This window comes from Telopea speciosissima, chromosome 5 (genome assembly GCF_018873765.1).
Source record: "Telopea speciosissima isolate NSW1024214 ecotype Mountain lineage chromosome 5, Tspe_v1, whole genome shotgun sequence".
Classification (NCBI taxonomy): domain Eukaryota; kingdom Viridiplantae; phylum Streptophyta; class Magnoliopsida; order Proteales; family Proteaceae; genus Telopea; species Telopea speciosissima.
In genome coordinates, this window is record NC_057920.1 from 28,815,925 (window position 1) to 28,831,000 (window position 15,076).

The 15,076-nt window shown below is 39.6% G+C and overlaps 1 protein-coding gene across 2 annotated transcripts in view; it reads left to right on the forward strand.

The window, feature by feature from the left end:
* The first annotated feature begins 1,512 nt into the window (after positions 1–1,512).
* LOC122662149 (probable serine/threonine protein kinase IRE) overlaps positions 1,513–15,076 on the forward strand; it is a 109,093-nt gene continuing 95,529 nt past the window's right edge. The window contains exons 1-4 of one of the 2 annotated variants that reach the window (XR_006332982.1): positions 1,513–2,181; positions 2,306–2,373; positions 2,494–2,667; positions 2,785–4,128. Coding sequence is in view for 1 of the 2 variants with exons in the window: in XM_043857715.1 (XP_043713650.1) it covers positions 1,695–2,181; positions 2,306–2,373; positions 2,494–2,667; positions 2,785–4,128 (2,073 nt within the window). In the remaining variant the exon portion in view is untranslated. The remainder of the gene's footprint in view (positions 2,182–2,305; positions 2,374–2,493; positions 2,668–2,784; positions 4,129–15,076) is intronic. The other variant, XM_043857715.1, reaches the window with a different exon arrangement.

Consider the following 15,076-nt stretch of genomic DNA (forward strand, 5'->3'; position numbering starts at 1 on the left):
CTATCTTTATGGGAACTTCAACAACTCACACTCGCTGCCCTCCATCGTTGTGTTCTCTCACCGGACCCATCTCTCGAATAACTCTCGCAAAACCAATCTCTCATCCCTCTTTCCACTCTCTGTTCTCCTCAATCCCCAAATAGAGACAGTCAAAACAATTCCATAGCCATAAATCCTTCACTGTAGTTATGAGCAGGGTATCAACGCGTCAGAGACAAGAAGCTCACGAAACCTGAAATGGGTCACCTCAACAAGGTGGGAGCCATTCCCATGAGACATCTCTAGGAGTTTCGCCTTGTCTCTGTCGAGGGCTTGGAGCCCAATCAGAGACTCATCGTTGATGAAATTTTCAATGAAGGTGATCTTGTTGATATCTCCAGAAAATCAATCGGCAAGGGCTTCCAAGGTCTAGACTTTTTCAAATTTATCGCCTCTTTAATGTTTCACAAAGAGGACCCATGATCCATTTTTCTCCATTTTGTTGCAGGTGGGATCAAAAGGCATAATTTTCGACGAGGTCCGAGGACTCACGGTTCAAAGAGTCACAGAGCATTGGGTTCCATTGGAGCTGGAACAACGCCTGGACATGTTTATAAAGGGAAGAAGATGCCTCGAAGGATGGGAGGAGCGAAGATGAAGATTAGGAAGCTTAAGATTATGAAGATTGATAATGAACTGAGGAGGAGGAGGAGGAGGAGGAGAAAGGACCGTGATGGGGTGGGTCTCATTAAATTTATTTTAAGTGTAAAATTGGAAAAAAAATAATTAGTGTTTCAAACAAATGGGAGTAAATATGAAAAAACACCTTCATTAAGGTATTAGGGATGCCCTATGAGAAAATGATAAGTTCATATCCTGAAAAGGGGTATATTAATCATTTGAGGGAAAACTTAACCAACATTTTAACAGTTAATTAATGGAGTGGAAACTTAGGGGGTGCGGTTGTATAATTTAAAAATACATGGGGTCGTGCTGTATTTAATATAAACCTCAAGAAGTGACAGTGTAATTTTTTCTAATAAATAAGAAAAAGAAAATGAAACCGTAATGCAAAGTGGAACCAGTATTACAAGTTACCGGTTAACACTTTGACCGTATATCATGACCGTGTAGGAGTGGTCTGTCGCCTAGCCGACGATTGTTCATAACTCATACTCTCTATCTTAATATACCCCTTTTCATATCCTGAAAAGGGGTATATTAATCATTTGAGGGAAAACTTAACCAACATTTTAACAGTTAATTAACGGAGTGGAAACTCAGGGGGTGCGATTGTATAATTTAAAAATACATGGGGTCGTGCTGTATTTAATATAAACCTCAAGAAGTGACAGTGTAATTTTTTCTAATAAATAAGAAAAAGAAAATGAAACCGTAATGCAAAGTGGAACCAGTATTACAAGTTACCGGTTAACACTTTGACCGTATGTCATGACCGTGTAGGAGTGGTCTGTCGCCTAGCCGACGATTGTTCATAACTCATACTCTCTATCTTAATTCTGAACGGCCATAACGAAACGTTTAATACCGGATGATTCGTGCTCATTCGTCTAGCGTGTCAGCCCTTGAAGCGTCGTCTTTCCCGCGAAAACTTTGCTCTCTCTCTCTCTCTCTCTCTCTCTCTCCAGCACTCTTCCTCTCACTCGCCGGCCATGCCATGAAGAATCAGAACACAACCCTCTCCTGCATCATAGATGTCTTCAGATACTCCCAAGAAGGATCAAAATGCGAACTCCATCGATCCAGATTCATCATCACACCCTACTGCGTTGGACAAGAAAGAATCAGAGACTTCTTCAACCACTAGGACACCGACCACCACCAAGGGCAAGCTGAGGAAGATCCCTCCGATCCCAATCCGTCGATCTCAGTTAAGGAATGCAGAATCCACCAATGGCAACGATGACGGTGATGATAACGATGAAGACGAAGACGAAGACGATGATGACGGTATTGGACCTGGAGCAGAGGACGTCTATTCTTCTTCTCCAATCTTTGCTTCTTCTCTTGGCCTCAATCATATCAGAACTAAGTCCTTTCGCTCCTCTTCTGGTCCATCATCATCGAATGTTGTTCCCTCCAATCTCGGCATTGATAAGAGCAAGGGCACCGACGGTGGTGGCGATGGTGGTCGTACCAAATGGGCTCTTCCCCATCACCCTAATCCAACCGTGGAACCAGGTCTGTAATCCGTTTGATTGGATTTTGATTAATAGATTTGAATAATCACATTTCTGTTAATTTTGTTTTAAATTGGGTTATTTACTTGTTGAGAGATCAATTGTTGGGTAATTCTCGTGGATAGGGAAAAGAAATCAATGGGCTCAATCAAAATCTTTGAGATTACCATATACTGCCAGTCCAGGGCTTGAGGTAATGAGTTTGTACTTAGTTGAGATTCTTTTAGGTTGTTTTTTTTTTGGTGCAAATTATTTTAGGTTGGTTGAGAAATGGAGTTTCTGGCTGTTCATTTCTGTGACATATGTGCTGTAGGCCTTTTGCACAACCAAGGATATCCAGTCTCCTCGTTTCCAGGCCATAATGCGGGTTACAAGTGGCCGGAGGAGGAAAAAACCTGATGTGAAGAGCTTCTCTCATGAACTATGTTCCAAAGGGGGAGTCCGGCCCTTTCCATTCTGGAAGCCTCGTGCATTTGGGCGAACAGAGGTAATCACTTAATTCTTCGTGATATGATTTTTGAAATTTTTTCTTTTAAGATTTGTATGTTATTTTGTTCAAATATTTCCTTAAATTTTTGTGGTATCCCTGTTTTTCCCCTGCCAGGAGATTATGAGTATTATTAGCACAAAATTTGTCCGATTAAAGGAAGAAGTTGACAACGACTTAGGTATTCTGGCCGGTGATTGGGTGAGCTTACTTGAAAAGAATGAAGATGCTGATCCCAAATGGAAAGAAATTTTGGAGGATTTGTTGGTTGTTGCTCGAAAATGTGCTACAATGTCACCAAATGAGTTCTGGTCAAAGTGTGAAACTATTGTGCAGAATCTAGATGATCGGCGTCAGGAGCTCCCCATGGGGCCCCTCAAACAAGCCCATACGAGAATGCTTTTCATTCTCACTAGATGCACCCGTCTAGTGCAGTTTCAGAAGGAGGGTGGTTTTGAGGATGACCATATTCTTGGACTACATCAACTTAGTGATCTTGGAGTCTATCCAGAACAAATTTTTGGGGGTGCAAGACAGGGTTTCAAGAACTCACTGAGTGTGAAGGAACCTAGTGAGAAGCATGTCATGAAGTCAAATGAGCAAGAAGAAAGCAGTTTGACTCTGTATGAAGATCTTAATTTTGAACAAAATTTTAGTTCTGCTGCCCCTTCCACCGCCAAAAGTGTTGATTCATCTACAAGCAGGGATAGGATATCTTCATGGAAGAAACTCCCATCTGCTGCTGAAAAGAACCAGAGCAAAGGCATGGATGAAAACGATGCTCCCTTTAAGGATAAATTGGATGCCTCACAACATCCAGATAAAACAAAATCAGAAGTCGAAGATAATGCTGAAAACATTAATACTCCACAATTCCCTTTAGGTAGTACAGATCTTTCTTCAAATGAACACAAAGTTTGCTGGGGTGATCAACAAAATGTAGCATATGAGAATTCCATGATATGTCGGATTTGTGAGGTTGAAATACCGACAGTACATGTGGAAGATCACTCTAGAATCTGTGCCATTGTTGATAGATGTGATTTAAAAGGCTTAACAGTGAATGAACGGCTTGAAAGAATAGCTGAAACTCTTGAGAAGATACTGGAATCCTATAGTCCAAAAAGTTGCGATACTGCAAGAAGAAGTCCAGATGCATCAAGTGTAGCTGATGTTTTTGATCCTCCATCTCCTAAGCAAAATAGTTTGTCTTGTCAATCTTCTGAACATGAGATTGATTCTGTACCTGAAGCTGATAATGTTCTTCCCATGAATGATCTGGAGGGTCTGCCCGACGTGTCCTGTAAGTCGCATTCTGTCATCGTGCCTGATCAAGGTATAGCAACATCATCAGCAGGAAGCACAACCCCACGATCTCCTTTAGTGACCCCACGGACTGGCCAAATTGAATTGCTGAAGTGCGGAAGGAGTACATTGTCGGAGCTTGAAAACTTTCAACAGGTAGTTTCTTGTCTTAGTTCCACCCAAGACATTAGTTTATTTAACACCTATAATATCATTTTTCTGCTTATATTTTCCAGTCACAGTTCAAATGGAGAAATAAGTGAGCACAGTTTCAAATGCAAACCCAACTCTTGCCACATGTAAAATTACTAATCTGTTGAACTAAGAATACCTTCCTAGATAAATATAATGCTATTTTATGCTGCTTTCAACTCCCAAGTATCTCAATTTTGCCTCCAAGAGCACCCCAACTTGTACTTTTTCTAGGCTAGTTTGCGTGAGACATTGCCTGTTTTTGTGAACAAACTTGATGTATATATAACCATCTGTTTATTCAATATTTTTTAGTTGGAAATAATTATGTCACAGTCCAAGAATAGGCCCTATTCTAGTATCAAAGAGGTATGGACTTTTGTTTTAATTGGTATTAATTGTGATGGGCTCAGCTATGGAGCCCAAAAGCTTAGTTGAAGGTGGTAGACGAATTTTAAGTCTTTTTTCCTAGTAGCATTAGGATTTGAAAGTCAAATAGCTTGTTTGGTCCTAGTTTCATTAGGATTTCTCAAGTTGTAGTTAATCTTTAATTCCTAGTCGGTTTAGAAGTTATTTTATACTGTTTTAAGTCAATCCTTGGTTAAATAAGTAGTGGTTTGAGTTGTATTAGTATTAGGCAAGTAGGAGTAAGATTTTGAGAGTTCTATTCTGGCTAATGTCAATATGAGATTGACTGGAATAGAGATTTGTTTTGGTTTAGCTGATTTTGGCTACTTATTGTTTCTGCTCCTGCTCAAGAATTCATACTCTTATCAGTCTCTGATCTTGTCTCCACTCTAGAAACCTTACCTGTACCCTAGTTACAGTTCACAGTCCCATGACAGTACCTGATACCTTATTCTGCACTTAATTTATTCTGTCATAAGAAACTCTTCAAAGAAAGGGCATACCCAGTGCACGAGGTTCCCGCCACTGCGGGGTCTGGGGAGGGTCATAATGTATGCAGCCTTACCCTCGCTTCATGGAGAGGCTGTTTCCCGACTCGAACCCATGACCACTAGGTTGCAATGGAGCAACCTCACGGTTGCCCCGAGGTCCACCTCTATAAAAACCTCTTCAACCCTACCCTATTCCCAGCTTCTTGTAGTTCAGCCTTTCATAACTGTAGGTTGTGCTGAATCAGGAAAGTATCATTTGACTAATACATTTTATCTTTTTGTGAAATCTTGGGTTTGGAAAGATGGAAGTTGTTGTGCAGTCACTACGGTTCATCTGCTTTCATTATTTTTTCTTTCCCGTAGTAGTTTACCAAATGCATTTTCAACTGCATTGTCTTGTTTGCTCTTCTCCATCAATCTATATTCAACACCCTTGTTCTATCTTGCTATTCTGCCTTTTTTTTTCATGTCACAAACTTTCCTTAACAAACTGATTCAGTATCCATGCGTATAATCTGCATTTTTTAACTCAAATTCTTTGCATAGAGTTGCACTGCTAAACCTTACAACAAGCCCAAAAAAGCATGCTTCAAGTTGTCAGAAAATTTCTTCCTATAAATTGAAAAGCGTACTCATGTAAAGTCCTTAAATCTACATGCAAGAAAGGAGGGGAGATGTTAAAGAGAGAGCATGTTGGACAGCATAGTGTATGACCATATTAGTATGTAGCAGTAGATTAACTTGCCACCAGTACCTACAAGCTTGAGAAAAGAAAGAGAGGAGAAGGAGAAAGAGAAGAGAGAGAAGACAATATCAATGGAGAAGAAGAGAACCCCTTGAGCCACGGTAGGATTCAGAAATCGTGGCCTAGGCCAAATACTTATACTATTATTAAAAATAGAGTTCAATTAAGAAACAATTACATGTGGACCCAAAGATACATAATACTAATAAGACTCTACTAGACCAAACCCAAACATAACTAACAACTATTACCTACTATGTCTGAAGCGATATAACAAGGTGAGGGGGACTCCCACTCACGATATAACATTCACTCTCCCTCAAGATATACATTCAACACTCCCCTTGTTGCTTTACTGATACTCTCAAAGGAGTATTTATAAAGTTTACAATATTGAGAAACCTACTCATTCTAAACTAGGAAAGAGAATAATACAAAATATACATGCAATATAAATTTTACATCATTATAGGATTCAGTATCAAACTTGCTAACATATATCACATGTGACGGTAGAGTGGCCAAGAAAGGAAACATTGATGTTGAAGGCATTGAGTTCGCCAGTAATAGACTTGGCAGTGGTTTAAAGTATCGACTGATACGATATGATACAGACCGTTACGTATCAGTGTCTGTCGATACCGATGCGATACATACCGATATGTCTCTCTTTTTTTTAAATGGACTGTCTCGAAATGTATAGGCTGATACAGGCCGATAAGATACGATACGACCGATACATATCGATACCATCGATACGTCCAATAAATGGTTTTGTGGGTGGTTTAATACGTATCGATATGTATCGGCTGATAAAAAGTGGCCAAGAAAGGAAACATTGATGTTGAAGGCATTGAGTTCGCCAGTAATAGACTTGGCAGTGGTTTAAAGTATCGACTGATACGATATGATACAGATCGTTACGTATCAGTGTTTGTCGATACCGATGCGATGCATACCGATATGTCTCTCTTTTTTTTAAATGGACTGTATCGAAATGTATAGGCCGATACAGGTCGATAAGATACGATACGACCGATACATATCGATACCATCAATACGTCCAATAAATGGTTTTGTGGGTGGTTTAATACGTATCGATATGTATCGGCTGATACGGCTCGATACATACCGATACATTACCGATACATACCGATACCATCAATACTTCCCATAAAAAAGCCATTTTCACTCACAGACTTTATACAACTCCTAATCTAACAAAAAAATGAAGGAAAACTCTCAACCAAGAGTCTAAAATCTTGCATTTAATCTTGGTTTTTCACACTATTAGACTAAAAAACGAATCAATGAGTGCTCCAACATCATCCGTTGCATCATCCAATACTCTTCATTGTTATAGACGATTACAACATGTAAGAAACCTCATCTTTTATAACAATTTCAATTTAATGCACTTGTTTGGTTATACATTATTCACCATTTTAGTGTTTATGCATGACACTTGTTATATATTGCTTATTTATATTGTATTTTGTTCCAAAAGTGTATTTCCATGTGTATCTTGACCATTTCTATGCGTATCGGTATTGTTCGATACGTATCTCCGATACGATACGATACGATATGTCTCTTAAAATCACCCGACCGATATGATACTCGATATTGGCACGTTGCAAAAATTAGGAAACAGACTCATCGAGCGTTTGTTGCAGGTCTTGTAAGGCCATATTGAGAGTCATGAGAACTCTCAGATGGAGAAGAGAAAGCTGTGTAGAGAGATTGCATATCTCACGACTCGTCTGTTTTCCAAGCACCAATGGAAACACTTCCTCAGAGAGGGAAGCAATAAGGAGAGTGCGAATCATCGAGTCCTGGCGAAGCCAGGCAGCAGTAGCAGTTTGCTCTGCGGGGCAGGGAGTGGTGCCATCGAGATGTCCAAATAGGTTTTGCCCATCGAGAAAGGGCTCAATTTGGGTTTACCAAAAAAGATAGTTCTTTAAAGTGAGTTTAATAGAGATGGAAAGAAGGAGAGGCAGCAACACCAGAAGTATTTTAAACTGGGTGGGAACCTTGCTCAAGATCGGCAGTAGAGGAGTCGGTGGTGTTATCATCAGCCATGCTCGACCGGAGAAGGGGAAAAAAAAACTCGGTGGAGTTTAGATGGCTCTTGATACCATGTTAAACTCCATGAAATTGGATGCTCTGCTGTTACTCTCAAAGGAGTATTTATAAAGTTTACAATGTTGAGAAACCTAGTCATTCTAAATTAGGAAAGAGAATAATGCAAAATATACATGCAATATAGACTTTACATCTTAATAAGATTCAGTATCAAACTTGCTAATCGATGTCACATGTGGCAATAGAGTATATCACATGTGATGGTAGAGTGGCCAAGAAAGGAAGGTCTATTGGATCGTTTGGAATATTCTCAATACCCCTCAAGCTGGAGTATTTATATCTCCTATACCCAGCTTGGAACAACCACCAAGAAATGCAGGTCTGAATAGTCCCTTGGTATCTTGCCTGAATTGACAAACGGAGTAGAAATCAGTTTTTTCATATCAGCATTCCTTACAAAGTGACAATCGACCTCAAAATGCTTAGTTTTCTCATGAAAACTGGATTACTGGCAATGTAAATCGCAACTTGATTACCACAATACATTTCCATAAGTGACTGAGAATCCTAACTTCTGAATAAGAGACTTTAGCCACATAATTTTAACTGCTTTTGAGCCATAGCTCTATGTTAGAAGATGAGAGAAAGAGTTTAGAACTGAAAATGCTTGGTTAGTCTATTAGACCACCCAAACTTCTATTTATAATAGAAGCCTCAAAGAGGAAAATTACACTGGTACCCTTACTATGACTAAAAGGAAAAAAATTCATAGTAAAGTACCCTTATACCCCCACCGTATACACCATACAATTTAACACTCCCCCTCAAGTTGGAGCATAGATATCTATCATGCCCAACTTGGATACAAACGGATGAAACAGTTTTCCACTCAATCCCCTAGTGAACACATCAGCGAGCTGATCTTCAGACTTCACGAAGGGAATACAAACAAGGCCACTCTCAAGCTTTTCTTTAATAAAATGTCTGTTAATCTCCACATGTTTAGTAAGATCATGCTGGACTGGGTTGTGGGCTATGCTGATAGCAGCCTTGTTGTCACAGTATAGCATCATGGGAAGAGAAATAGGAACACCAATATCTTGAAGTAGCCTCTGAAGCCATAATAACTCACAAATACCTTGAGCCATTGCACGAAATTCAGCCTCGACGCTTGATCTAGCCACCACATTTTGCTTCTTGCTGCGCCATGTGACTAGGTTGCCACTAAGAAAAGTACAATGCCTTGTAATAGACTTGCGATCAGAAGAGCCAGCCCAATCAGAATCCATATAGGCTTCAACTCGAAAGTGATCATGTGGAGATAGGAGAATTCCCTTTCCTAGTGTTGACTTCAAGTATTGAAGAATGCGATGAACAACCTCCATATGAGTGGAATAAGGATCGTGCATTAACTAGCTTACCAGGCTCACGGCAAAGGCAATGTCTGGCCATGTGTGAGATAGGTAAATCAGCTTACCTACCAACCTCTGATAACGACCTTTGTCAACTGGTTGTCCATCACATTCCTTCAGCCTGGTATTAGCCTCTAAAGGGGTTTCACTAGGATGACAACCCAGCAACCCTGTCTCTTTTAAAAGGTCCAGGATGTATTTTCTTTGGGAAAGATATATGCCTTTGGATGATCTAGCAACTTCAATCCCGAGAAAATATCTTAGCTGTCCTAGATCCTTATTCTCAAACTCACGTCCGAGAAACTCCTTGAGGTGATTCATCTCTTCCCTGTCATTCCCAGTCAAAACTATATCATCAATATATACAATAAGAATTGCAAGCTTATTGCCATGACGCTTGATGAATAAAGTATGATCAACATTACTCTGTTTGAACCCCATAGAGGTCATAGCCTTACGAAATTTGCCAAACCAAGCTCTAGGGGACTGTTTGAGACCATATAGAGCATGCTTCAACTTACATACTTTGCCACTTGTTGTGTCAGATGAGAACCCAGGAGGAACCTCCATGCACACCTCTTCATCAAGCTCTCCATGAAGGAAAGCATTCTTTACATCAGTTGTTGTAGATCCCACCCTAGATTCATAGCACTAGACAACAGAACTCTCACTGTATTTATCTTGGCAATTGGGACAAAGGTTTCCTGGTAATTAATCCCATAGGTTTGAGTGAACTCTTTAGCCACAAGTCTTGCCTTATATCTGTCTAAACTACCTTCAACTTTTTATTTGACCACAAACACCCACTTGCACCCAACTGGTTTCTTTCCTGGAGGAAGATCAACAATATAGTTGGATTTTAGGTTAGGGAAGCAAGTAAGAAAGGCAGGAGATGATGGAGAAGGAAGAAGAAGAAGAAGAAGACAAGAGAGAAGAGAAGAGTGTATTTCGGTGGAATGTGTTGTGTGTGAGAGTGAACTCTCCACACCCATATTACTTCATTAATAGACTTTGAGAATATTACATACACCTCCCTAGGGAGGTAAACAATAAGAAAGGTAAGAAATACAAAATATATAATGGGGACACTAAATATAAGACTAGTTCCCAAACTACCCTTATTATATGAGTTCTAACAACTCTAACAGTCCCCCTCAAGTTGGAGAATAAATGTCATGCATTCCTAGCTTGCACAGGAGAGTACCAAACTGAACAGAGGTCAGAGCCTTGGTGAAGATATCCGCTAGTTGATCACCAGTCTTTATAAAAGGAGTACAAATGCAGCCAGAGTCTATCTTTTCCTTGATAAAGTGTCGATCCACTTCAATGTGCTTAGTCCTGTCATGTTACACAGGATTGTGGGCAATACTGATGGCTGCCTTGTTATCACAGTAGAGTCTCATAGGGTCTTCAGTGTCAAATCCCAGTTCCTGAACAAGCCTTTTCAACCGTATGAGTTCACACACTCCATGAGCCATAGTTCTAAATTCTGCCTCTGCATTGGATCTGGCTACAACATGCTGTTTTTTGCTTCTCCATGTAACCAAATTACCTCCCACAATGGTACAATAACCTGAGGTAGATCTCTTGTTTGTAATAGATCCAGCCCAATCGGCATCAGTGAAGCCTTCCACTCTTAAGTGATTGTGTCTGGCATACAACAGTCCTTTCCTTGGAGAAGACTTCAAATATCTAAGAATGCGATACACAACGTCCAAGTGGCCACTCTTGGGGGCATGTATGAATTGGCTCACCACTCCCACAGCATAAGAGATATTAGGGCGTGTCATAGAGAGGTAGATAAGCTTCCCCACTAGCCTTTGGTACTTTCCCACATCAACAAGAGAAGGACCACAATCTTCTCCTAGTTTGTGATTCTGCTCAATAAGAGAACTTGCTAGTTTGCAGCCTAACATCCCTGTCTCTGTCAGCAAATCAAGCACAAACTTTCGTTGACATATGTTGATTCCTCTCTTGGTCCTTGATACTTCAATGCCTAAGAAATACTTCAAGGGACCCAGATCTTTGATTTCAAATTGTTGAGCCAAGTAGATTTTCAGTTTATCTATCTTAGCCATATCATCTCCAGTGACTACAATATCATCAACATAGACAATGAAGGCTGTGATGGTACCATTGCTCCGCTTGGTAAAGAGAGTGTGGTCAACTTGACTCTGGGAATATCCATTCTTCAGAATAGCTTGTCGGAAGCGCTCAAACCTTGCCTTTGGTGATTGTTTGAGTCCATATACTGCCTTCTTGAGGAGACACACCTTCCCTTTAGCTGAAGGGTATTTTGAAGCCTGGTGGGGTTTGCATGTACACTTCCTCTTCCAAGTCACCATGAAGAAAGACATTCTTCACATCTAACTGATATAATGGCCAATCATTATTGGCAGTCAATGATAAAAGAACTCTTATAGAGTTGTGCTTAGCTACATGAGCAAATGTCTCCTGATAGTCAATCCCATAGACTTGACTGTACCCCTTGGCCACCAACCTTGCTTTGTATCTCTCAATAGTACCATCAGATTTATACTTAATTGTATAGACCCACCTGCATCCAACTGGGACAGGTCCCTTGGGAAGATCCACCAATTGCCAAGTACCATTCTTTTCAAGAGCCATCATCTCCTCAGATATAGCTTGTCTCCACTTTGGGTCAGACATAGCATCAGTAACATTCCTGGGAATAGAAGTTGTAGAGAGAGCAGCAATAAAGTCAAGACCTGTAGGAGAAAGAGCATCATAGGAAACAAACTGGGTTATAGGATTAGTACAAGCTCTTTTTCCCTTTCTAATAGCAATAGGAAGGTCTAAATAAAAAATAAGAAGGTTTAAATCAGATGGAGGAGAAGGGATATCACCTGATTGAGGAGAATGAATCTTAGGATGTGGATCTGGATCCAAAGAGGACTCTTGGCAGGTCTTCTTTCCCTTATTATGCAAGCCTTCACCTCTTTTGTATTTAATGTGGTAATCCTTCTCCTTACCAGAACCACTGTCAACAACCAATTCTGTATTCAGATCCACATGTATAGCCCTGTGCTTTCCAATGTCAAGCACAAAGGGAGATATAGGTAGAGGATAATGAAGGAAATCAACAGCCCGTTCACTTACACAATTCTCCCCCTGAAGAGGATGCTGAGAAGGTGCAAAGAAAGGGGCAAACTCAAGGAAAGTGACATCTTTGGAGATTAGGCACCTGCAAGAAGATGGGTGATAGCACTTGTAACCTTTGGTAGTAGAAGAGTACCCAAGAAAGACACTTGAGAGCTTTGGGATCAAGTTTAGTACGATGTGATTTATTAACATGCACATTAACAAACACAGCCAAAGACTTTAGGAGGAAGAGAGAAAGCAGAAACCTGTGGAGATAAGATTTCTAAGGGAGATTTGAAATCAAGAAGTTTGGTAGGCATGCGATTAATGAGAAATGAAGCAGTGAGAACAGCTGTAGACCAGAAGGTCTTCGGAACATGCATGCCAAACAAGAGACTACGGGTGACCTCTAATAAATGGCGATTTTTCCTCTCAGCAACCCTATTTTGTTGGGGTGTGTCAATACACACGAGCTGATTGATAATGCCATTATTAGTAAAGAAGGCTTGGAGGCCACCAAACATGTATTCTCCTCCTTTATCAGAATGAACAATTTTGATACGAGTATCAAACTGAGTAAGAATCATCTGATAAAAATTCTGAAATGCATCACAAACATCACTTTTATGTTTCATAAGAACAATCCAAGTAGCACGAAAAAATTATCAACAAATGACACAAAGTAACGATAGCCAAATAAATAGGTAGTAGGGGAAGGTTCCCAAACATCAGTATGCACAATATGGAAAGGAGCAGCAGTTCTATTACCATGATATGGATAAGAAGAACGACACTGTTTGGCAAACATACATGGTTCACATTGAAAAACATGAGAAGAAGCAATAAAAGAAAATAAGTGAGGCAACTGTTTCCTTATTACAACAAAAGATGGATGGCCAAGACGACGATGACATAACATAATAGACTCCACAGAACTACTATCATTACGTCCACACACATAGGACTGAGCTGTGGGTAAAAAAAGGGTCGAAAAGGTGAAGGCCTTGCTCCTTACCTCCACTATCAATAATCCTCTTCGTCACCAAGTCCTGAAAAAGGCAGTGAGAAGGATAAAAGGTGACACAATAGTTTAGAGATTTAGTCAAATGACTCACTGATAAAAGATTAAGAGTAAGGCACCGTTTGGCAACGTTACTAGTGTTTCTGTGCCGTTTCTGACTAAAAACGTATTTTGGTGTTATTGTTACCAGAATAACGTTACTGGCTCCCTGAAAGGTGTTTGATAAACCTGTTCCAGAAACGTATCCAGAACACTATTAATACTGAAAGGTGTTTGATAAAACCTGTTTCTGTAACAGTTTTGTATTGATTAATATAAATTACAAAATTGCCATTTTTACTAAAATACACAAAGTTATGGATGGTAGGACATTAAAAATTATTTTTAATAAAAAAAATAAAAAAAATGTAGAAAACCTAGGACCTGTAACTAGTAACTTGAGAGAAGAGAAAAATGAGAGAATAATAACTTGTTGTCTTTATTGATAGGAAGGCTCCTCTATTTATAATAGAGGGGAAATTACAAATAGAAAGGGGAACTCCTAATCAGATTAGGAATTCCTAATCATGATAGGATTCCAAGTTACAATAGGAAAAAAACTAGAACTAACAACTCAAACTGAAACTAAGACTAACAACTTACAGTAGAATTAGGACTTGACATAATTAGAAACTAGGACTCCAACTAGGACTAGGAAAATAGAAGATACACATATCAACCAAATCACTGTTCACATGAACAGTGTCACATGAACAGTACTTCTCAACACTCCCCCTCAAGCTGGATTATACAAATAAGTAAAGAAAGAAGATCCAGCTTGAACTAAAGAAAAAAGAACTCCTAATAATGCTAACACTCCCCCTCAAGTTGGCGCATACAAGGTACTAATGCCCAACTTGAACAAAATGAAAAAAACTAAGTTGTAGTAAAATCCAGCTTGACATATGAATGCAGCTCCCAAATAAACCTTCAAGAACTTGAAAAAATAGATCTTCAAAACTTGGATAGACATGATTAGCAAACCGGGACTGGAATGTCTTCCAAAAAAGGCAGCTTTCAACGATCTTCAATAGCTATCTAGTGATAAATCTTAGATTGTCATAGTGACTTAGAATCTTGAAGTGAAATAAGTAGAGCAGCAAGTAGCGAAAACAAACTGAATCAGGCAGCAAAAAAAAACTGTATCAACCCAATCGAAAGTCCTCAAATAGGCAACAACCAAATATCTTCAATATTTCAATACTTCAATCTCCCCCTTACGGCAGACTCAACCCAATAACAAAGTAGATACCCATTGGCAATGGTGAAAACTCTGATCGTCTATGCTTTGCACCAAGTGTTCCTGCAAGTTCTGCTTCTACAATGTCTGCAGGTGTACTGTACATAATCCCCCCCTCACGTGTAGTACACGTGGACATAACAGAGATAATGTAAAAGATAGGGCAAAAACATAATATTCCAGAATTTTCTAAAAGTGCTATGGGTAATTACAAAGGAAGGAATGACAAAATTATAATTTACCAGAAGTTTCCAATGGTGTTATGGGTAAATGCCAAAGGTATGTTTTGGGATATGAAGGGAATTAGAATTATTGAAAGGGAACGGTGTTGGAAAAAAAAAGGATGGCATGACTGTAATTTGGTGGAAA